We start from the raw sequence: 22212 nt of genomic DNA, 5'->3' as shown, positions 1-22212 counted from the left end.
CTGCAGCGGGGGGCGAGGAGCAGCTCAGCCCCAGCTGCCATGGGATAGGAGCCCCCAAAGGCAGAGCTGCTGCAGAGCTTGCTCCTGCTGCTGCTGCTGCTGTGACAGAGCTGTGTGGCAGCAGGACGTGCCTGGGGGCACCCAGCTGTAGGGTGCCATCCAGATGAGCGCTGCCCGGACACACCTGCCTGCTCTGGCAGCTGCAGCGGGTGACAGAAGTGGTCCGCAGGAGACCTGCCCGCCCCTGGCTGCAGCCTCCCCCCGCGCTGCCCGGGGCCAGCAGGCGGTGTCCTGCGCACACGCCTGGCCTCCTGCAGCCATGCAGGGCACCTCCGCGGCTCGCCCAGCGCCCCCTGCACTCAGCAGGGACACCTCCACCCGAGCAGGTTGCCCACAGCCCTGTCCAGCCTCACCTGGACTGTCTGCAGGTGTGGAGCCTCAACGTCCTCCCTGTGCGACCTGCTGCATGCTGCAGCAGCCTCCTGCTGCAGAACTTGCTCCTCACATCCAATCTCCATCTGCTCTGCTCTCACTCCAAGCCACTGCCCAGGCCCTGTCCCTGCAGGCCTCTGCAAACAGTCCCTCTGCAACTGCTTGCAGCCCCTTCAGCTACTGGCAGGCAGCTCTGAGGTCTCTCCAGAGCCTTCTCTTCTCCAGGCTGACCACCTCCAGCTCCCTCAGCCTGTCCCCACAGCAGAGCTGCTCCAGCCCCCGGAGCGTTTTGGTGCCCTCTGGACCTGCTCCATCAGGTGGCAGTGGTGGCTGTGCCAGGGGCCTGTGTCAGATGTCACAGGCACTCCCCTGCCCCTGTTTAGTCTGCTGCAAGCAGCAGCTGCTACAGCAGAAAACAACTGACAGAGGATGGTGCAGCAGGAGGGGAGTTAATCAAATCACTCCATGTGATGGCCTTTTTATTGAGTCAGGAGGTCAAGGAGGTGTCTGTAGGCTATCACAACAGCTCCATAGCACCGTGCCTGGGCAGCACAATAAAAGCTGCAGAAGGCACTAGCTGCTCTGAAATTGATCATCTCATTCCACACCTACTGCTGTTAGCCTGCCTTTAATGGCAGCAAATTAAACTCTTTTGGCTCCAGTGCTGCCAAAATCAGGGAACTGCTGGAGTGGCTGCTTCCAGCTGCTGTGGCAGCAGCCATACAGGCAGGGCTGGGTGACTGCCTGGGTGACTGCAGGAGGCTGTCTGTGGGACAGAGCAGAGCACTGAAACTGCTCCGAGCTGCTGAGGTTGCTCCGTGTGAACTGAAGGGGCAGGGGAGCTGGGGAGGGGCTGGGGAGCAGCAGCTGAGGGAGCTGGGGGTGTGCAGCCTGCAGCAGAGCAGGCTCAGGGCAGAGCTCATTGCTGTCTGCAGCTGCCTGCAGGGAGGCTGCAGCCAGATGGGGTTGGGCTCTGCTGCCTTGTCTCAGGTGACAGAAGGAGAGGAAAAGGCCTGGGACTGTGCCAGAGGAGGGTGAGGTTGGAGCTGAGGAACAGTCTCTGTGCTGCAAGAGTGGTGAGGGACTGGCAGAGGCTGCCCAGGGAGGTGGTGGAGTGCCCACCCCTGGAGGTGTTGCAGAGAGCTGTGGCCATGGCACTGGAGCCAGGGTTTGGTGGGCATGGTTTGGTGGCCATGGTGGGGCTGGGTTTCTGCTTGGCCTGGATGGTCTTGGAGGCTTTGATGCTGTGGAATTGGGTCAGTATCTTGTGCCATGTGGGCTGGGGAGGCAAAGACTGCAGGCACAGGAGGAATGCAGCAGGTCACCAACTTTGTCTTTTAATTAGGCCTAATTATTTGAGCCCTGGGAGTGCTGCTGCCATGTGCAGTGGCTGCTGCTCAGCCTGTGCCAGGGGCTGGTAAACAAGAAGTGACACAAGTCTCTCCTCATCTGCATCTCCCTGAGAGCTCTCTGCTGGGTTGCTGCCAGCAGCAGGGCCCCACCGAGCTGCTGCCCCTGCCCACAGCTCACCTCCCACACTGCAGCCTGCCCCTCCATGCTGGGGCCTCACTGCTGCTGCCTTTCTTCCACTCCTTGGCTTTCTGGGAAAGAGCTCCTCCTGGGCACCTCTGCCCTCTGGAGCAGCTGGCAGTGAGGACCTGCATCCTACTCCACACAGCCCCAGCCTTAGCTGGCTCCTGGAGCCCTCAGAGCAGGGAAGAGTGGCAGGCAGTGATGCAGGTATCAAATGGGAGGGGAAAGGAAGAGCAGGGGAAAGAAGAGAAAGGGGAAGGAGGCTCAGGTGTAGGCTGAGAGCTGCCTCTGCAGGAGGTGGCCACAGAGGAGCTGCAGAGTGGGGGCAAAAGGGAGCTTTGGGCTGGAACAAGTCAAGGCTTATCCCCAAGATAAGAAGGGCTGCAGAGTGCAGCTTGGTGTCTGTGCCCAAACTCCTGTGCTCTGGCTGGCAGCAACTGGTGCCAGTGGGGTTTTACCCAGGCCACAGAGCCCCAGCAGGGTGAAGGTTGGAAGGGAGCTCTCGGTGTCCTCCCTCCCAGCTCACAGCCCTTGTCCCTCCTCCTGCCACTCCCAGCCCTTGTCACAAGTCCCTCCGCAGCTCTCCTGCAGCCCCTTCAGGTCCCGGCAGGCTGCTCTGAGCTCTCCTTGGAGCCTTTGCCTCTTCAGGCTGCTCAGCCCCAACTCTGCCAGCCTGTCCCCACAGGGGAGGCTCTGCAGTCTCTGATCATCTCTGTGGCCTCCTCTGGACTCTTTCCGGCAGCTCCAGGTCCCTCTGGTGCTGGCTGCCCAGCGCTGGAGGCAGTGCTGCAGGGGAGGACTGAGCAGAGCAGAGGGCAGGATGCAGGGGCTGGCACTGCCCATTTCTCCTCAGCTAGCACAAACAAGCTGTCCTCAGAGGCTCTGGCTCAGGAGGACACCTTCAGTGCCTGCCTAATTTTAGCTGCTTGTGGGGAGTTAGCTGAAATCCAGGCCCCCTCTGTCCTCCCTGATAACGACAGACCTGAGCCTGCGCTTAAGCCTAATCTGCTTGAACTGCAGACGTGAAGACAACTTCAGATGTCTGCTGCTAAACACAAGAGCTCTGGGGCCAGGGGCTCAGGGAATTAAGTGACCCAAGCCAAAGAAACCAGACCCCCACGAGCTGCAGTCGGAACTGCAGCAGTCACAATAATCTCTGCTTACCCTTGTAGGTGGCCCAGAGCTACCCTTGTGTGCCAAGATTTAGTGACTGCCCAGGGCTGCCCAGAGCTCAGGCTGCAGAGTGGGGCCTGGGAGAGGCACAGTTAGGCTGGGAGATTCCAGGTTCTCCCCCCAGACACCTGGAAGAGAGGGAGCTCTCTTTCAGGAGGGCTCACAGATGCCCCATTTTAAATCACAGTGCTCTGATTAAACCCTTCCTCTGGCACACAGAGAGGTGATGCCACCTAACAGCTTCGTTTGTTCTCCACCCCAGGATCCATTCAGGGAGGAAATCAACTTAAAAAGAGGGAGAGGAAGGAAAGGAAGAGACCCAGCCCCAAGCACTCAGAGGGATGGAGAAGTCCAGGCCAGTGCCAGCCTGAGCAGCTCTGGTTGCTTCCCTGCTTCTCTCAGTGAGGTGCTCCCAGCCCCAGCACCCCCTTGAGCAGGACAGCCCTTAACAAGTAATTAAGTGACTGTAATTAGAAGTTACTGAGGGAGCTGTGCAGCCTGGAGAGGAGAAGGCTCCAGGGAGAGCTCAGGGCAGCCTGCCAGTGCCTGAAGGGGCTGCAGGAGAGCTGGGGAGGGCTCTGCTGCGACAAGGGCTGGCAGTGCCAGGATGAGAGACAATGGCTTTGAGCTGGGAGAGGGGAGGCTGAGAGTGGAGACTAGGGAGAAATTCTGGACAGGGAGGGTGGGGAGGGACTGGCACAGGCTGCCCAGGGAGGCTCTGGATACCTCCTGCCTGGAGGTGTCCAAGGCCAGGCTGGATGAGGCCCTGAGCAAGTTGTGCTGGTGGGAGGTGTCCCTGCCCATGGCAGAGGTTGGCACTGGATGAGCTTTCAGGTCCCTTCCAATGAAACCCATTCTGTGCCCTGCAGCACAGCAGGCAGGTGCCCAGTGCTTGAGACCAGCAAGGGGTGAGTGGAGAGCTGGCCTGGCCCTCCACTCCATCCCTCTCCCAGCCCCTTGCTTGGTCAGCAGCAGATGCTGATCCCAGGGGGCCCACCGTGGGCATCTGGCTTCCTTCTGAGAGTGCAGAGGGTCCTTGGAGCAGAGCAGAGCAATCAGGATGCTGCTGTTTGGTGTTAGGTCTGCACAGCCTTGGAGCAGCTCTGCAGGAATTCTCTTACAGTTTGATCGAGGCTTTATTGATTTTCATCTCAGGAGGCTGTGGAGCAGCATCCCCAGAGGTGCATTGGCACAGAGCTGTTCTCTGCCTGAGCCATCTGGATGTTGCAGATCCTGCCACAGTATCCCCTTGGAAATGTTCTTTGAGTTGTCCTGGAAGCATGTGGGGGCTAAACCAGGTGGCCCTGAAATGTCCCTGCTAACCCAAACCCTTCCATCAACCTCCAGGAGCCAGCTGAGGGATGCCCAGGGCCAAGCCTCTTCTTCCCTGGCTGTGTCCCAGCAGGACTCTGTCCCTTCTGCCTCCCATCCCCATCCCTCTGCTCCTGAGCCCCCTGCCAGAATCCAGCTCCTGAATCTGCTTCCCACCTGCTGCTGAGTGCAGGCTGGGCCTTGCCCAGTGCCTGCCCCAGCATCAGTGGTGCCAGTGGTGCCCTCCTTGCCTTCTGGGCTGGGGTTGGCTCTTGCTTTGTCTGTGTCTCTCTCCCATGGCACTGTTCTGCTTTCCATCCCAGCTGGCTGAGTTTCTTCCCCACCCCAGCAGCCTCTCTCCCTTCTTCCCTGTGGGAATGCAGAGGGGCTCCTGGCCAGCCCCTGGCACTCAGCTGTTGCCCAGCCCAGCCCTGCCCCTTGCCACTTCTGTGCCACCAGGAGCTGTTGGTGGCTTTGGGAAGGAGGTGACCCTCACAGGTCTTTCCCCATCCAGTCCCAAGGCCTGCTCAGTCCTGCTGCTCCAGAGCTGCCTTTTGGCAGTGCTGCCCCCAAGCTTCTCTGCACCTCTGTGGAATGAGATGGAGAGGAAATGCTCCAGAGCCACCCAGGTGTGCAGACAAGGGCAGGGCAGCTGAAAGTGCCTCCTCTGGAGGTCTGGGGAGGTTAATTGCTAAATTAGTTGTGTGGAGCTCAGCCTCACATCAGCTGCATCAGGTCACTCATTTTGATTCCTGATTGGTTTCCCTCTAATCCATGGCTTCTGCTTTGAACTCTTCCCTCTTAATCCTCTGCCTCACAGATACTTTCCATACTTTCATCCCTCGCTCTCAGGGGCACAAGAATTGGTTTGCAAGATGCAGCTGATCAGATAAAAGGTTCAGGTTCCTCCTTTGCACAGTCCAGCTGCTGTGGGCTGAGGGCTGAACGTGGGCTGGCTGTTGAAGAAGGGCTCAGGAGAGCTTCCAGGCTGCAGCCTGAGTTTGGGGCTCTCCAGCTGCAGGGAGACAGAGACCTGCTGGAGAGGTCCAGTGGGGGCTCTGAGCGTGGGGAAGGACCTGAACACCTCTGCTGTGAGGCCAGGCTGAGAGCCCTGCAGCTGCTGAGTCTGGAGAGAAGGCTCAGGGGGATCTGCTGCAGGTCTGTGAGCATCTGAGGGGTGGGTGTCAGGGTGAGGGTGCCAGGCTCCACTGCTGGTGCCCAGCGATGAGACAAGGACCAGTGGCTACAGACTGTCCTGTCCACACACCAGGAGGTTCCATCACCTTCCAGTGGGGATGTGCCTGTGCTGGGGGGCGTGGACAGGACACTCCAGGAGGTTCCATCTGAGCAGGAGGAGGAACTTCCTTGTGGTGAGGGTGCTGGGGGCCCGGAGCAGGCTGCCTGGGGGGAGCGTGGAGTCTCCTCGTGTGGCAGCCTTCAAGCCCTGCCTGGGCGTGCTGCCGCTGTGTGCGAGCCCGGGGCTGGGCTGGGTGGTGCCTGGAGCTGCCCTGAGCCCTGGCGCCGGCGCCGCAGGCTGAGCTGTGGCTGTGTCCTCCGCAGGCTTCGACGCCTACTTCACGTCGCGCACGCTGGAGAACAACAGGAGGAACGTCTGGTTCGCGGAGTACTGGGAGGAGAACTTCAACTGCAAGCTGACCATCAGCGGCTCCAAGAAGGAGGACACCGACCGCAAGTGCACCGGTGAGGGCTGCGGGCATGGCACTGCAGGGCCCTGGGCACTGGGGAAGACACTGGGGGGCTGTGGGCATGGAGAGGAGAATCACAGAATGAACCAGGCTGGAAGAGAGCTCCAGGCTCAGCCAGCCCAGCCCTGCCCAACCAACCAGACCATGGCACTCAGTGCCCCAGCCAGGCTTGGCTGCAACACCTCCAGCCACGGCCACTCCACCACCTCCCTGGGCAGCCCATTCCAGTGCCAATCACTCTCTCTGACAACAACTTCCTAACAGCATCCAGCCTGAACCTGCCCTGGCACAGCTTGAGCCTGTGTCCCCTTCTTCTGTCCCTGGCTGCCTGGCAGCAGAGCCCAACCCCAGCTGGCTACAGCCTCCCTGCAGGCAGCTGCAGACAGCAATGAGCTCTGCCCTGAGCCTCCTCTGCTGCAGGCTGCACCCCCCCAGCTCCCTCAGCCTCTCCTCACAGGGCTGTGCTCCAGGCCCCTCCCCAGCCTTGCTGCCCTTCTCCAAACACCTTCCAGCACCTCAACATCATTCTTGAGGAGCCCAGAACTGGACACAGCACTCCAGAGGTGGCCTGAGCAGTGCTGAGCACAGGGGCACAAGAACCTCCCTTGTCCTGCTGCCCACACTGCTCCTGAGCCAGCCCAGGATGCCATTGGCTCTGCTGCCCACCTGGGCACTGCTGCCTCCTCTGCAGCTCCTCTCTCCCAGCACCCCCAGCTCCTTCTCTGCCTGGCTGCTCTCAGCCACTCTGGCCCCAGCCTGCAGTGCTGCTTGGGGCTGTTGTGGCCAAAGTGCAGAACCCTGCCCTTGGCCTTGTTCAAACTCCTGGTGCTGGACTGTGCCCATCTGTGCAGCCTGCCCAGGTCCCTCTGCAGAGCCCTGCTGCCCTCTCACAGCTCCACACTTGCTGCCAGCTTGGTGTCACCTGCAAGCTTACTAAGAAGAGCAGCCTCAGGCGTGCAGGGCACGAGGAGCAGGTGGGAAGAGCAAAGATCCCAACTTCCTGTTTTGGCCTCTTTCTGGCTTCCCCCCCAGCAGGGAAGGTGCCAGCCACGGGGCCCAGAAGTGCTGCTGCTGAGAGCAGGGTGGCCTGAGCTGCTTGTCTGAGCTTAGATGGGGACTCTTTCCCAGCTCATGCCTTGCCACCCACCCGCAGGTCCCAGCCTGGCCAGCAGCTGAGTTGGAGCTGAAGGTCACTGACCCTCCGTGTGCCACTTTGGCTCTGGAAGACCATGGGTGGGTAGGGAAGCAGCAGCACAGGGGAAATGCTTCCAGCTCAGGCAGCATCCAGTTACTGACCTGCTCAGATTTCTCTTCTTGCTGCCTAAAAATTGGGGTTAAAGAAGCTTTCTGCAGCTTCACGCCCAGAGGCAGGAACTGAAGTGGCACAGTGAGGCTGGGCAGGCACTGGCACAGGCTGCCCAAGGGGGTGTGGATGCTCCCCCTGCAGGGGTTCAAGGCCTTCAGCAACCTGGGCTCGCTGAGAGTGCTGTGGCAGGGAGCTTGGAAGGATGAAATCCAAGGTCCCTTCCAGTCCAAACCACTCCACAATGCCATGAACAGATCTCCTCTGCTCTTGGTGGTGGAGCCTGCACCACCACATCCCCTTTGCCCTTGCCATGAGCACATCTCCTGTGCTCTTGGTGGTGGAGCCAGCACCACTTTGCTCTTGCCACCCTTTGCTTCGCCTTCCCTCTCCGCTGAGTTTTCCACAGCAGCAGTTTAAGAGTGGGCTGTGGAACTGCCTGGAATTGCCTGGGATTTTGATCAAGGAAATGGGTGGAAGCTTCCCATATTTGATGTCTTCTGCTCTTGGTTTGAGTTGCTGGGTGGGAGGAGGAGGAATGCTGTGTTGGTTACCCCTGGGAACAGCCTGCTAAATTTGGCCTTTGGAATCTCCCCCAAAGGCTGCCACTTGACTAAAAATTGCTGAGAGATCTTCAGGAGAGGATCTAAAAGTGTCTCCTTGGCCTCCTTTCTGGCTTCATTTTCTGCTGCTGTGCTCACAGCCTCTGCTTTCCAGTGAGGACACAGAAACGGTGTCAGTGATCCCTGGGCAGGGCTTGAGCAGCTGGCACCAAGCTGGGTGGCAGTGCCCATTTGACAAGGGTAGGGAGGCTCTGCAGAGGGGCCTGGCCAGGCTGGATCTGTGGGCCAAGGCCAAGGGTGTGAGATTCAGGAGGGCCATATGCTGGGTTCTGCCCTTGCTGACAACCCCCAGCAGAAGCAGAGGCTCGGGGGTTGTGCCTGGGGAGCTGCTCAGCATGGAGGGACCTAGGGGTGTTGATTGGCAGTTGGCTGAAGGTGAGCCAGGGTGTGCCCAGGTGGCCAAGGAGGTCACCAGCATCCTGGCCTGGATCAGGAACAGTGTCAGGGTGCCCTGGGCTCAGCACTGCTGAGGCCACACCTTAAGTCCTGGGTTCAGGTTTGGGCCCCTACATCCAGCGTGCAGGTGCTGCTGGATGGTGCCCAGGACTGAGGTGTGGTTAGGGAGCAGCCTGCTGCAGCAGTGGTGTGGCCACCCGTGAACAGCAGCGGCTTGGTGCTGCTGCTGCTTCCTGGGCTGCAGCTCGGAGCTCTTCACAAGCGGTAACTGCCTTGGAGGATGCCCGGGGGAGGTAGGGAGAGAGGATCACACCTTCTGCAGCTGGGCAGATTGAGTCCTGCTGCTGTGACTTGGGCAAGGCCAAACAAGAAGCTGGTGGACAATTTCATGGGGAAAAAACAAAGGAAAACAAAGGTTTGTGACTCTCAACCTGCTGTGTCTTGCCCCACGCTCCTGGAGTGCTGCTAATTGCACAGACACCCAGAGACTGCCAGAGAATGGCCCTCAGAGCTCATCTGCTCCAGCCTCCTGCCCTGCCAGGGACACCTCTCAACTACACTTGGCTCCCGAAGGCCTCATCCAGCCTGGCCCTGAACACCCCTAGGCACGAGGCAGCCACAGCCTCCCTGGGCAGCCTGTGCCAGGCTCTCACCACCCTAACACTCAACAGCTTCTGCCTCAGCTCCACTCTCAGCCTGCTCTGCCTCGGCTCCAAACCATTGCCCTTGGCCTGGCTCAGAGCCCCTCAGCACAAGTCCCTCTGCAGCCTTCCTGCAGGATCCCTTCAGGCACTGGCAGCAGCTCTGAGGTGCCTCTGGAGCCTTCTCCTCTGCAGGCTGCACCCCCCCAGCTCCCTCAGCCTGAGCTCACAGTAGAGCTGCTCCTGCCCTGGCAGCACCTCTGTGGCCTCCTCTGACCTCTCTCCAGTAGCTCTGTGTCCTCCTCCTGCTGGGGCAGCAGCACTGCAGGCAGGATTGAGGTGGAGTCTCAGCAGAGCAGCCACAGAAGCAAGAGGGCCACCTCGGAGCCTGCTTTTACAGCCTTGTTGCCAGGCTGTGGCTGGGCAGGATGAGGCCTCGAGCAGCCTGGGCTAGTGGGAGGTGTCTGTGCCCATGGCAGGGGCTGGAAGTGGCTGATCTCTAAGGTCCCTTCCAAGCCAGAGCAGCCTCAGGGTCTGTGAAGCTCCAAGGCAGGAGGTTTGTGCTTTGTCTCTCTGCATCAGGATGCAGTGGCACACAGGAGGAGCTGCCGATGGCCCTGCTGGCCAGAGGGGCTGGGTGGGCTTTGGTTGGTAAAGTCATTGCCCAAAATGAGCAGCAGCTGAGGGAGCTGGGGGTGTGCAGCCTGCAGCAGAGGAGGCTCAGGGCAGAGCTCATTGCTGCCTGCAGCTGCCTGCAGGGAGGCTGTAGCCAGGTGGGGTTGGGCTCTCCTCCCTAGGCTCAGGGCATAGAAGGGGAGGCAATGGCCTGCGGTTGTAGCAGGGGAGGGTTAGGCTGGAGCTGAGGAGCAGTCTCTGTGCCCAGGGAGGTGGTGGAGTGGCCGTGCCGGGAGGGGCGCCCATGGCAGCTGGGCCGTGGTTTGGTGGCCGTGGAGGTGCTGTGCTGCTGGCCGGGCCGGGTGCTCCCGGGGGGTCTCCTCCTGTGTTAACGACTCTGTAGCTCGCTAGTCCTTGGTGCCAGGAGGTCTCAGCCCTGCCGTGCCCGCCTGGGCGTGTGCTTGCTCCCGCAGGGCAGGAGCGGATCGGGAAGGACTCTCCCTACGAGCAGGAGGGGAAGGTGCAGTTCGTCATCGACGCCGTCTACGCCATGGCCCACGCCCTGCACCACATGAGCAGGGACCTCTGCGCCGACTACCCTGGGGTCTGCCCCGAGATGGAGCACGCAGGGGGCAAGAGGCTGCTCAAGTACATCCGCAGCGTCAACTTCAACGGTGAGCGGAGCCCCGGGGGGCTGGGAGCGGAGCCCCGGGGGGCTGGGAGCGGAGCCTCGGGGGGGCTGGGAGCGGAGCCCCGGGGGGCTGGGAGCGGAGCTCCGGGGGGCTGGGAGCGGAGCTCCGGGGGGCTGGGAGCGGAGCCCCGGGGGGCTGGGAGCGGAGCCTCGGGGGGGCTGGGAGCGGAGCCCCGGGGGGCTGGGAGCGGAGCCCCGGGGGGCTGGGAGCGGAGCCCCGGGGGGCTGGGAGCGGAGCCCCGCGGGGCTGGGAGCGGAGCCCCGGGGGGCTGGGAGCGGAGCCCCGGGGGGGCCGGGAGCGGAGCCCCGGGGGCGGGGAGCTGAGCCCCGGGGGCGGGGAGCTGAGCCCCGGGGACTTCTCTCCCTGCCGTGCTTTGGGTGAGAAGGGACCTTGAGAGCTCACCCAGCCCAAGCCTGCAGGAGGGACAGCCCCAGCCAGGGCAGGTTGACAGCTCTGTGCAGTGCTGCTCACCTGTGGTTCTGCATTCAGCTGTGAAGCCCTCACAAGAAGGACATGAGGCTGCTGCAGGGGGTCTGGAGGAGACCTCAGTGCTGGGAACTCTTAAAGGCAGCTTAAAGCTCATCTTTTCACTCCAGGCAGACAGGGGCAGAACAAGGGGACACAGCCTCGAGCTGTGCCAGGGCAGGTCTAGGCTGGATGTTGTTAGGAAGTTGTTGGCAGAGAGAGTGATTGGCATTGGAATGGGCTGCCCAGGGAGGTGGTGGAGTGGCTGTGGCTGGAGGTGTTGCAGCCAAGCCTGGCTGGGGCACTTAGTGCCATGGTCTGGTTGGTTGGGCAGGGCTGGGTGCTGGGTTGGGCTGGCTGAGCTTGGAGCTCTCTTCCAACCTGGCTGATTCTGTGATTTGTGCCCAAGAGATTTATTTCCCCTCCCTGCATAAGTCATCTTCTCAGCAGCAAGGTGAGCGTGAGGAGGTTTCAGTTACTTGATGTCAGTGGTGTCAACTTCAGCCTGGAGCAAGTTGTGAGATGGATGATCTGAGGTCTGGAAAGTTCTGCTCTCCTCACTTGAGAAGGTTAATGACAAAGGACAAAGCTCCTGCAGAAGTGCAGCAGCTGTGAGCTTCGTGGCCTCTGCAGTGCCGAGCAGCAGCTCGTGCGTGGGCATCTCTGGACGTCCCTGCACACAGGTGCCAAGTATGCAGCCCTTGAAGGCTCAAGTGCTGGGGCAGGTCCTGAGCAGGAAGGCTGCAGAGGGACTTGTGCTGAGGGGCTCTGAGCCAGGCCAAGGGCAATGGTTTGGAGCTGAGGCAGAGCAGGCTGAGAGTGGAGCTGAGGCAGAAGCTGTTGAGTGTGAGGGTGGTGAGAGCCTGGCACAGGCTGCCCGGGGAAGCTGTGGCTGCCTCCTGCCTGGGGCTGTTCAGGGCCAGGCTGGATGAGGCCTTCAGGAACCAAGTGTAGTTGAGAGGTGTCCCTGGGCAGGGCAGGAGGCTGGAGCAGATGAGCTCTGAGGGCCCTTCCAACCTGAGCCCTTGCGTGATTCTGTGGTTCGCTGGAAGGTGAAGATGATCTGCATTGTCTCAGCCTCCGAGGGAGCAGAAGATGCAGCCCAGAGGCTGTCAGGCTCTTTTGCTGGGGCTGAGCAAAAAAACCCTCACCTCATTTAAATATGAATAGAGAGAGGCTAAGTGCTGCAGTGTCCTACAGCCCAGCTGCAGAGCCTCCTCTCGCCGTGATTAGAGGGCCAAGAAGTCAAGAAGCAGGATCAGTTCTGCAAACTCTCTTTCATCTCTGAGGCTTCTCTGCTCTCCCCCTCCTGACTTTCAGCAGAGCACCAAGCAACCTGAACTGCCAGCAGGGCTGGCAGGGCCCTCACAGCCAGGGGCACCAGGGCAGAAAAGCAGCAGAGCCCACACAGAGGCCACAGGAGGCTGGAACTCGCTGAGCAGCTCCTCAGCCAGGAGTTCCTACTGCAGCCTCCGAGGCTTGGCAGCTCCTTGAGCTTCGGTGGCTGTGCTGCTTCCCCACAGCGCCCAGGCTGCTCCCAGCTCTTTGCCAGGCAATTTGCTATGGCACGAATGGGAACTGGCCTGAAAGCAGCCACAGGCCAGGCCGGGGCTGTGCTTCAGACCTGTCCCTGGAGACATTCGGGCTCAGCCTTGCTGTATCCCTGGGCAGCCTGCTCTAGCTGGAGATGCCTGCAGGGGGTGGACAGGATGCCCTTGGAGGGTCCCTTCCAACCTGACACAACCTGTGGATCCTCACTGCACACTTTGCTAGACGCTGGCACAGGCTGCCCAGGGAGGCTATGGACGTCCCCTCCCGGGGGGTGCCCAAGGCCAGGCTGGATGAGGCCTGGAGCAGGCTGTGCTGGTGGAGGTGTCCCTGCCCATGGCAGGGGTGGGCACTGGATCAGCTTTCACACGTTCTGTGACTGTGACTTTGTCATGGCCAGGATGGTGATGTCCCCCCAGGCTGCCATGCTGCCATGGACACTGCTTTGTGGCCAGGCTGAGGGTTGTCAGCCTGTGGGGAGCCCCCGGGGGCCTGTGCAGCCCTTGGGCAGCCTCCCTGAGCTGCCACCCTCGGAACTGCCCTTTGCCTTTCGCAGCCTCTGTCAGCCCCAGCCTTGGCTATGCGGCTGAAGAGCTGAGGAGCTGAATCCCCTCTCCCAGCGGTGCTCCCCGGCCGAGGAGCCACTTCTGCTCCCTCCCTCCAGGCATCCCCTGCCTGGCCGTGTTCTGGCCCCGTGAGCCTGCGGTGGCTCCTCCGCATCCGCCTGGGCTCAGGCAGAAGGTTTTCCCCTCCGGGCTCTGAACTGAAGCCGTTTCTGGTCGGATGGGAGGGTAGGCAGGAAACAATTCAGCGGAGCCGGAGTGGAGACTGTGCTAATTCCCTCCTTCAAACCTGCTTTTGTTTTCCACTGCCTGGAATTGAGTGAAGAATGGGAAGCGTGGAGGAAAGCATCAGCTTAGAGTGCACTGCTACCCCAGCAGAGGCTTCTCGTTGCTGTAGGGAGGGAGGGGGAAAGGCAGGAGGAGGAAGCTCTGAATATAGATCTGCTGGAGTGCTGTCATCGCCTCCACTCTTGACACAATATTGCTCTACCCCACTGAAACCTGCTTTCATGTGTCTGGAAATAAATGTCAGGCTTGAAGGGGGCACCTGGGGAGCTGAGGGCCTGCGGCTCTGCTTCCAGTGCTCAGCTGAGGGAGGGTTCACACCCGCATGGAATGGCTGCAGCAGGGAGCTGCTGGAGTCACCACCCCTGGGGCTGCACAGGAAAGGTGTGGGCATGGCACTGGGGACACCTTCAAGAGTCCTGCATCCAGCTCTGGAGCCCCTGGGACAAGAGGGCTGTGGAGATGCTGGAGAGTGTCCAGAGCAGGGCCAGGAGGATGCTCAGAGGCTGCAGCAGCTCTGCTGTGAGCACAGACTGAAAGAGTTGGGGCTGTGCAGGCTGGAGCAGAGGAGGCTCCCAGGTGACCTTCTTGTGGCCTTCCAGCATCTGAAGGGGGCTACAAGAAAGCTGGGGAGGGACTTCTGAGGCTGTCAGGGAGTGGCAGGACTGGGGGGAATGGAGCAAAGCTGGAGGTGGGGAGAGTGAGGCTGGAGGTGAGGAGGAAGTTGTTGAGTAGGAGAGTGGTGAGAGGCTGGCAGGGGTTGCCCAGGGAGGTGGTTGAGGCCCCATGGCTGGAGGTGTTTGAGGCCAGGCTGGCTGAGGCTGTGTGTAGCCTGCTCTAGTGTGAGGTGTCCCTGGGCATGGCAGAGGGTTGGAACTGGCTGATTCTTGTGATCCCTTCCGACTCTGACTGATTCTAAGTGGCCATGGTGGCCCTAGGTGGGTGCTTGGACTTGATCTTAGAGGGCTTTGCCAAGCCAAGCAGGTCTGTGGTGCCAGTGCCCCGGCAATCAAGGGCAGAGATGGGCAGAGCTGCTCTGAGGGCCTGGATTCTCCTGTCCCATCCCCTCCAGGTTGCCTGCAGCTTTGCTCAGCACCAGGCACAAGTCAGGCTTGGCAGAGGATCTTTTTTTGCCTTGTTGCTTGCCCTGATTCCTCGTCAGCATTTGTCACCTTCATGCAGGTGCCTGAAGGTGGGACCAGTGCTTTTTGATGGGAGCAGGCTTTGGCTAGACTCAGCTGCTCAAGACCTCATCCAGCCTGGCCTTGAACACCCCTGGGGTAGGACATGGGTCAGAAAGCAGTGAAGCCTTGAGCCAGTGGTGCCCAGCGACAGGACAAAGGGCAGTGGGCACAAAGCTGAGCGTGAGAGGTTCCATCCGAAGGTGAGGAGGAGCTTCTGTGAGGGTGCTGGAGCCCTGTCCCAGGCAGGTGGTGGAGTCTCCATCTCCAGAGAGATTCCATGCCCTGAATCCATGTTCCTGTGAGACCTTCTTTAGGTGACCCTTCCTTGGCAGGGGAGGTTGGGCTCAGTGATCTTCAGAGGCCCCTTCCAACCCTCACCCCTCTGATTCTGTGGTACGTGACAAACAATTGAGGCTGCTGAAGCTGAGCTGTTCCTGGCTGAGCTACTTCTCAGCCTGGCTCAATGTCTTGGAGCCTAAATAAAGGAGTAGACAAGGCACAGTCCTCCTGGAGCTTGGGTTGTTCTTTTCCATCCCAACTGCATGCTGGGCATGGGAAGAAGAACATATTGTGGAGGAGGAAGCTATTTCTGGATGCTAGACCCAGGCTGACTTCTGACAGCAGGATCTCTCCACAGCAGATGGAACATTTTCTGGGCAGAAAAAAGATCCTTTCTAGGCTCCATTCAGGGGAGTGATGTTCTCTAAGAGCTCCCTGAGGAGCGGGAGGTGGGCAGCAGGCTGGAGGGCAGGAGGCAGAGCCTGCTGGTGTGCCTGGCTTTGCACTGAGCCAGGGGGAGCTAAGGCTGGGGTTTATTCTTAGTCAGAAGCTTTGGCAGGTGATAATTGGTGCCTGGGAGAGGGTGAGGATGATCACAGAATCCTGGAATGCCAGCTTGGAAGGGACCTCAAGGATCATCTGGTCCAACCTTCCCAGGTGGTAAAGAGCTGCTCCAGGCCCCTCGGCACCTTTGTGCCTTCTGCTGGGCTCTGCTCAGCAGTTCCTTGTCCCTTGTCGAGTGCAGAGGCCAGACCTGGAGCCGGCGCTGCAGCCGCGGGCAGGGCAGAGGGGGCTGCTGCGTGCCCTGGCTGGCAGGAGGGAGAGGTGGCCGCTGCCAGCAGCAGGTTGCCAGCCTGGCCAGGCCCTGGCTGCTTGGACTGTGTCTGCTCTCCCCCGCAGGCAGCGCCGGCACTCCGGTGGTGTTCAACAGGAACGGGGACGCGCCGGGGCGCTACGACATCTTCCAGTTCCACAGCACCAACACCAGCAGCCCGGGCTACCGCCTGGTGGGACAGTGGGCAGACGACCTCCAGCTCAACGTGAGTCCCTGCTCTGCCCTGCCCCCTGGCAGAGCTCTCTCCCCGGGCTGGGCGCTGTGCCCCGGCCCCGTGTGCGCACGGAGCTGCCGGCTCTGCTCAGCCCCGGCTGCCTCTCGCTGCAGCCTGCAGGGTCCCTGGGGTCCCTTCCAGCCTGGCGTGCTGGGACTGCTTGGCTTGGTCCTGCTGCCTCTTCCCTGTTGTGCCCGAGCTCCTGGAGCTGGTAGAGCCATCGGGGATGGAGCAAACCCCATGGCTTCTGTGTGCCAGCTGGGCAAGGCAGCAGCGGTGTGGTTTGCAGCCACCAGGCTCTCCTTTGCAGCTGCTTCTCTGTGTCTCTGGCACTGGGGGAGCTGGAGCTGGATGGGGGCTGAGTGCCTCCCTGGTAAGCAGGTGGCAGAGAGATCCATGGGAGGGGGTTGGCCTTTTTGTCACGATGCCTCAAGAGAAACAAGCACCCTAGAGCAGGTGGTCAGAGACCTCCAGGGTGCACTCCCAGGTGGAGAAAGACCCCTGTGAGTGGTGGCTGAGACAGCTGCAGCCCCCTGTGTGGCAGCTCTGGGTTCAGGGCTTCCTGCTTGACTTTGTGCAGGTGGCTTGAGGCTCAGGTGCTAGCTCAGCCCCAGAGTTCTCTGGCTGCTTGCAGGTGGTTGTGCATGCACCAGGGTGAAGTTTTCAGCTTGGTTTGGCTGCTCTTCTGTGGAGCCTGGATGAAATCCAGGTGTTGTGAGGTGAAACCCCAGCAGCTACAAAGGGGCTTTGCTGTCCCGGTCCAAGCTCCCACCAGAGGTCTGTCAGCTCCCCCTGCTCCCAGAGTCCATCCTTGGTGTGCTCCTGCCCTCTTGCATTGCCTTGGCAAGCAGGGTAGAGGGCAGAAGGGAAGGCTGCAGAGGGTGGGCCTGACACACACTTGGCTGTGCCATCAGCTTGCCAGGGATGGGGGTGAGGCTGCCTGGCCTGGGTTCTCCTTCTTGCCCTGTTGGAGGATTAGAAGGACATTGGCTTTGCTCCAGCCCTCAGGCTGCTCTCCTGTTCTCCATGGCCTTTCCAAGACGATGGAAAATGAGAAAGCAGCAGGAGCCAGCTTAGAGCTGGCCTCTGGCCTGGGGAGCCTGAGTGCTGAGCTCAGTGTAAGGATGTGCAGGGCAGTGTCTGCAGGACAGAGCCAGGCCCTGCGTGGGCATGCCAGTGGCAGGGCAAGGGGCAGGGGAGCAAACTGGAACCCAGGAGGCTCCAGCTCAACCTGAGGAGAAACTTGTTTGGTGTGAGGCTGCTGGAGGCCTGGAGCTGCCCAGAGAGGTTGTGGAGTCTCCTTCACTGGAGACATTCCCAACCCACCTGGATGTGCTCCTGGGTGCCCTGCTCTCGGCACCCCTGCTGGGTGATCTCTGGAGGTCCCCTCCAACCCCTGCCATTCTGTGGGCTGCCAGCACTTGTTGGGTGCATTCCAGCATCAAGAGGCAGCCAGCACATGCAGTGTGTGCCCACAGCTCTGTGTGGCCCCAGCACCATGGCTCTGTGCTGATGCTGTCCTCTGCTGAGTGCAGGAGCACTGTGCTGGGCCACACAGAATCCCAGCCTGCCTCGGGGACCTCGGAGCTCATCTACTCCAACCTCCCCTGCCATGGGCAGGGACACCTCTCAGCCTGACTCAGCTGCCCAAGCCCTCATCCAGCCTGGCCTTGAACACCTCCAGGGCAGGATATGGGATAAAAAGCAGTGAAACCTTCACCCAGATCTCAGAGTCATAGAATGGGAGGGGTTGGAAGGGATCTCCCCAGACAGGCAGGGACACCTCTCAGCTAGACTCAGCTGCCCGAGGCCTCATCCAGGCTGTTTGATCATGGGGAGGTTGGAGCTATGGCCCCAGCAGCTCCTCAGCTGCCTTGTAGGTCCTGGGTGGATGCAAACAGCATCGTTTGGAGTGTAACCAAGTGCAGGACACTTCCCATTCCCGTGTCTTGTGCTAGCTGGGAGGACTCAGGAGGGCTGCCCAGGGCCCAGCCCTGCAGACTGACCTCAAGATCTTGCTCCTCATTTGGGTGCTGCTCTTTGGGTACTGGTGTGTTAGGCTTGGTTTTTTCAGCGTTTGACATTCTAATTAAGGAGGAAAAGCCCCAAACCTCTATTAACTGGCAATTTACACTTCTTTCAGCCAAAAAAAGAGATGAATATTTTATGGAGTAAATCCTTCTTTGTGTAAACTCTGCAGCCTGCTTCATGAAAATTTAAAGCTGAATTAACAGAGCTTGAGTTAGGCTCCTGCTGTGCTGCTAAATGCTGCCACGAGAAGCTCACTCTCATCACCCCTGCAGCCACAGGACAGCAGTGCCTGGGACTGTCTCACCACTTCCCTTCTGCTCCCAGCTTCTCAGGCAGGGTTGTGGTAGCCTTTGCTTGTGCTTTCTGGCAGCAAGGAGAAGTGAGGAGTGCAGAGACAAGATGTGGACATCAGAGACACTGAGGCCCTGAGCAACCTGCACTAGTGGGAGGTGTCCCTGCCCGTGGCTTGGGCTTCTTAAAGCACAGTAAAGGTGACCTCTGTGTCCCTTCCAACTCAGACCTTTCTATCAACCTGTGAAGCGAGGATCCCCTCAAATAACCACCCCAGGGGAGCTGCTCTTAACTGCCCACCCCTAAGGGAGCTGCTCTTAACTGCCCACCCCAGGGGAGCTGCTCTTAACTGCCCACCCCTAAGGGAGCTGCTGTTAACTGCCCACCCCAGGGGAGCTGCTCTTAACTGCCCACCCCAGGGGAGCTGCTCTTAACTGCCCACCCCAGGGGAGCTGCTCTTAACTGCCCACCCCAGGGGAGCTGCTCTTAACTGCCCACCCCAGGGGAGCTGCTCTTAACTGCCCACCCCGGGAGGGCTGCTCTTAACTGCCCTAGGGACAGGCACCAAAGGCCACAGTTTGCCTTCAGTAACTCCTGTGGACATAAACCCTTCAGGATAACTTCCCCAGGTCTGTGTCTTTAATTTCTTTGCTGTCTCCAGAGGGTGGTAGAGTCTCCAGCTCTGGAGACATTCCAAAGCCTCCTGTATGACCTTCTCTAGGTGACACTGCCTTGGCAGGGAGCTTGGGCTGGATGATCTCCAGAGGCCCCTTCCACCCCCTGCCCTGCTGTGGCAGTACCAAGGGGAACCCCAGGGCTGTCTGGGCAGGGTGCTGATGTTGGTTTGGGAGGTGCTGAAGGGCTGTTTTGTTGTGCAGGAGACTTGTCATCGTGGGTGGTCTGCTTGGCTTCTGTGTCTGGGCCCCCTCAGTCAGGAAAGAGAAAGCTTCTGCTCTTGCTGGCAAGCACAGCTCCCTGGAGAGAGGCTGTGGTGAGGCTGCTCTTGGCCTCTTCTGCCATGTCTCAGGTGACAGGAGAGGAAGTGGCCTGAAATTGTACCAGGGGAGGGTTAGGTTGGAGATGGGGAACAATTTCTTTGCTGCCAGAGTGGTGAGGGACTGGCAGTGGCTGCCCAGGAGGGTGGTGGAGTGCCCACGCTGGAGGTGTTGCAGAAAGCTGTGGCCGTGGCACTGGGGCCATGGTTTGGTGGCCATGGTGGGGTAGGGTTGGGTTGTTGGTTGGGCTTTTCCAACCTCAGTGATGTATCCTAGCCCAGCCTTGCCTGGTGCCCACTGTGAGCCTGACAGCAGCTCTGGCATGTTTCACAGCTGCCCACGGGAGCAGGGCAGCAGCAGATGTCTAATTGCAAAGCTCCTGGCCAGGATTCCACTCCAAAACCACTGCAGTGCTTTGTTCCCCCCTGCAGGGAGGTCGTGACTGTGAGGTGCCCACTCACCCCTGTAAGAGCTCTTGGGAGACCTCCTCCTTTGCCTCTCTCCTGGCTGAAGGCTCTACCAAGCTCTCCCAGCCCCTTCCCAGCCCCCTGCGTGCAGATCCTGTGGGAGGTACTTGCTTGCTCCTGGCCTGCTGAGTCTGCAGTGCTTTGAGCCTTGGGAGCAGAAATTTGGCCAGCTGCAGCTGTTGGAATCCTGTGACCCCCCCAGAGCTGACTGAGTGGAAACAAAGGACTCCTGCACCAGCCCCTGGAAGTGGTGCCCACAGCATTGGCCTCTGAAGCCAGGTTCGGCTTCCTGTGCTGGCCCTGAGGGGCCGCTGGGGTGCTGCAGGGCAGTGCCACCAGGCTGAACTGCTCAGCCTGGATCCAGCCAAAAGTGCTGCTGCTGAGGAGGAGGAAAGCAGCTACAGGGGGAGGGAAGTGGAAGGAGCTGCCTGAGCAGCCCCAGCACAGAGCTGGCTTCTCTGAAAGCAGCCTCTGAGGCTTGGAGGTGCCTGACAAAAGCAGAACACATCTGTGCTGGAGGAGCTGATGTGCCTGAAGGGGAAGGGGATGGATGAGTCCTGCAGGAGCTGCAGGCTCTCCTGGGGAATTTGGTAGGATTGCTTCTCTCTCTGTGCAGAGGAGCTCAGCAGGCCCCAGCTCTGTTCTGCTTTCACACTGGAAGCTCTGTGAGCATGCCTCAGCTGTCAGCATCCAAGTACAAACGATCCCAGGGAAACTGTTCAGCCTTGTTCTACCCAAGGCTTTGTCTCCTGCCCAGCCCAGCAGCCCTCTCCATCACCTTCCCTGGGACTCCTTCCCATAGCTGTCTCCACGATTTCCCTGCAGTGCCTCAGCTCCTTCTCATCTCCCTGTGTCATCTGCTCTGGCTGTGGCAGCTGTGCCATGAGTTAACCAGAGAATGGTTTAGGTTGGAAGGGAGCTCAAAGCTCAGCCAGTTCCAACCCCCCACCGTAGGCAGGGACACCTCCCACTAGAACAGGTCACTCAGGGCCTCATCCTGCCTGGTCCTGAACGCCTCCAGGGTTGTGGAGCACAGAAGCACAGAATGTGATAAGAGAGTGGTGGAACTGCCTCACCCACAGCCCTGGGCAGCCTGCTCTGGTTGGAGGTGTCCCTGCTGCCTGCTGGGAGTTGCCCAAGATGCCCTCTGGGAGCCCCAACCCCATGCACTCTGTGAGCCCTGCTGAGGTGCTGCTGTCTGGCATGTGCAGGGTGGCAGGGAGCACAGCCTGGTTTGCTGTTCACCTCCTGCCCGATGCTGAGTGCTGGGCAGAGCCAGAGGCAGGTTGAGTGGCAGTGCCATGGGGGTTTGGGCATGGTGACCTGCTGGTGGGGAGGAGCAGCATGGTCCTCACTGCACTGCTCCTGTCCCTGCCAGGTGCCAGGGTGCAAGTGCTGCTGCTCCACTGCAGGGTGTGGGGTCAAAGGCCAGGCTGCCCGTGCCAAAAAGCAGCCAGAGCTTCAGGCTGCCACTGCCACAGGAGACTGTCCCAGGGCTTCAGACCAGGCTGCCGCTGCCACTGCCACAGGAGGCTGTCCCAGGCAGCAGCCAGCAAGCTCTGGATGACTCCTTTAAGCAGAATCCAGTCACTTTGTCTATGACAAGAGAAGCATCAGGAGGTGGCAGAGGGTGAGGGGCAGTGAGAGGAGTAGGGTGGATGTTCAGGCTGGCATGGTGGCTTCTGAGGCCAGCCAGAGACACCTCCTCTGAGCACTGCCGAGTGGTGCCAGCAGCCTGCCGGTGCTGGGGGCAGGGACAGCTGCTCCCAAGCCCTCCGAGTGGAACACAGCAGTAAGGAGCCAGGGAGAAGTGCAGACAGGTCCCCTCAGGAGGGAGAGCAGGAACTGTCTGCAGGGCAGGGGCAGGAAGGTGCCAGTCCCTTATCAGTGGTGCCCAGGGACAGCACCAGGGGCACTGGGCACAGACTGGAGCCCAGGAGAAAGTTGTTTGGTGTGAGGGTGTTGAAGGCCTGGAGCAGGCTGCCCAGAGAGGCTGTGGAGGGTCCTGGTGTGGAGAGCTGCCAAGGCCAGCTGGGCACTGTGCTGCTGGGCAGGCTGCTGGGGGTGCCCTGCTGTGGCAGGGGCTGGGCTGGCTGAGCTGCAGAGCTCCCTGCTGGGGCTCTGTGATCTGGCTGAAGTTGTGTTTCTGAGCCGTATCCCCAGGGAGGTGCCCTCAGAGCCCTGGAGCTGCCAGGGTGGCTGTTGTAAGGAAGCAGGATGGAGCTGCCTGCTGCTCAGCTCCTCTCCCTCATGCAGCTGCTCTGTCTGCTGACCTCGGGACAAGCACATCGAGGGGCTGGAGCAGGTCCAGAGAAGGGCAACAAAGCTGGGGCAGGGTCTGGAGAGGAGCAGCTGAGGGAGCTGGGGGTGTTCAGCCTGGAGAAGAGGAGGCTGAGGGCAGAGCTCACTGCTCTCTGCAGCTCCCTGAGAGGAGGCTGGAGCAAATTTGGGGTTGGTCTCTCCTGACAAGAGAATAGGTGAAGAGGAAACAGCCTCAGGTTGCCCCAGGGAAGGAACAATTTCTTGCTCAAAAGGGTTGTCCAGGCCTGGCCCAGGCTGCCCAGGGCAGTGGTGCAGTCCCCATCCCTGGGGGGCTGAAAGCCCTGGAGCTGTGGTGCTGAGGGCCTTGG

At 60.3% G+C, this 22212-nt stretch overlaps 1 protein-coding gene across 5 annotated transcripts in view; it reads left to right on the top strand.

Moving 5' to 3' along the window:
- The window catches only part of GRM7 (glutamate metabotropic receptor 7), a 188298-nt gene that overhangs the window by 122231 nt on the left and 43855 nt on the right, over nt 1–22212 (top strand). For 4 of the 5 annotated variants that reach the window (XM_064156141.1, XM_064156140.1, XM_064156143.1 and 1 more), the window contains 3 exons: nt 6010–6150; nt 10207–10407; nt 15650–15789. In XM_064156141.1, coding sequence (XP_064012211.1) covers nt 6010–6150; nt 10207–10407; nt 15650–15789 — 482 coding nt within the window. The remainder of the gene's footprint in view (nt 1–6009; nt 6151–10206; nt 10408–15649; nt 15790–22212) is intronic. The other variant, XM_064156144.1, reaches the window with a different exon arrangement.

The sequence above is a fragment of the Pogoniulus pusillus genome, chromosome 16, assembly GCF_015220805.1.
Source record: "Pogoniulus pusillus isolate bPogPus1 chromosome 16, bPogPus1.pri, whole genome shotgun sequence".
Lineage (NCBI taxonomy): Eukaryota > Metazoa > Chordata > Aves > Piciformes > Lybiidae > Pogoniulus > Pogoniulus pusillus.
This window is presented reverse-complemented; position numbering and strand designations above follow the sequence as displayed.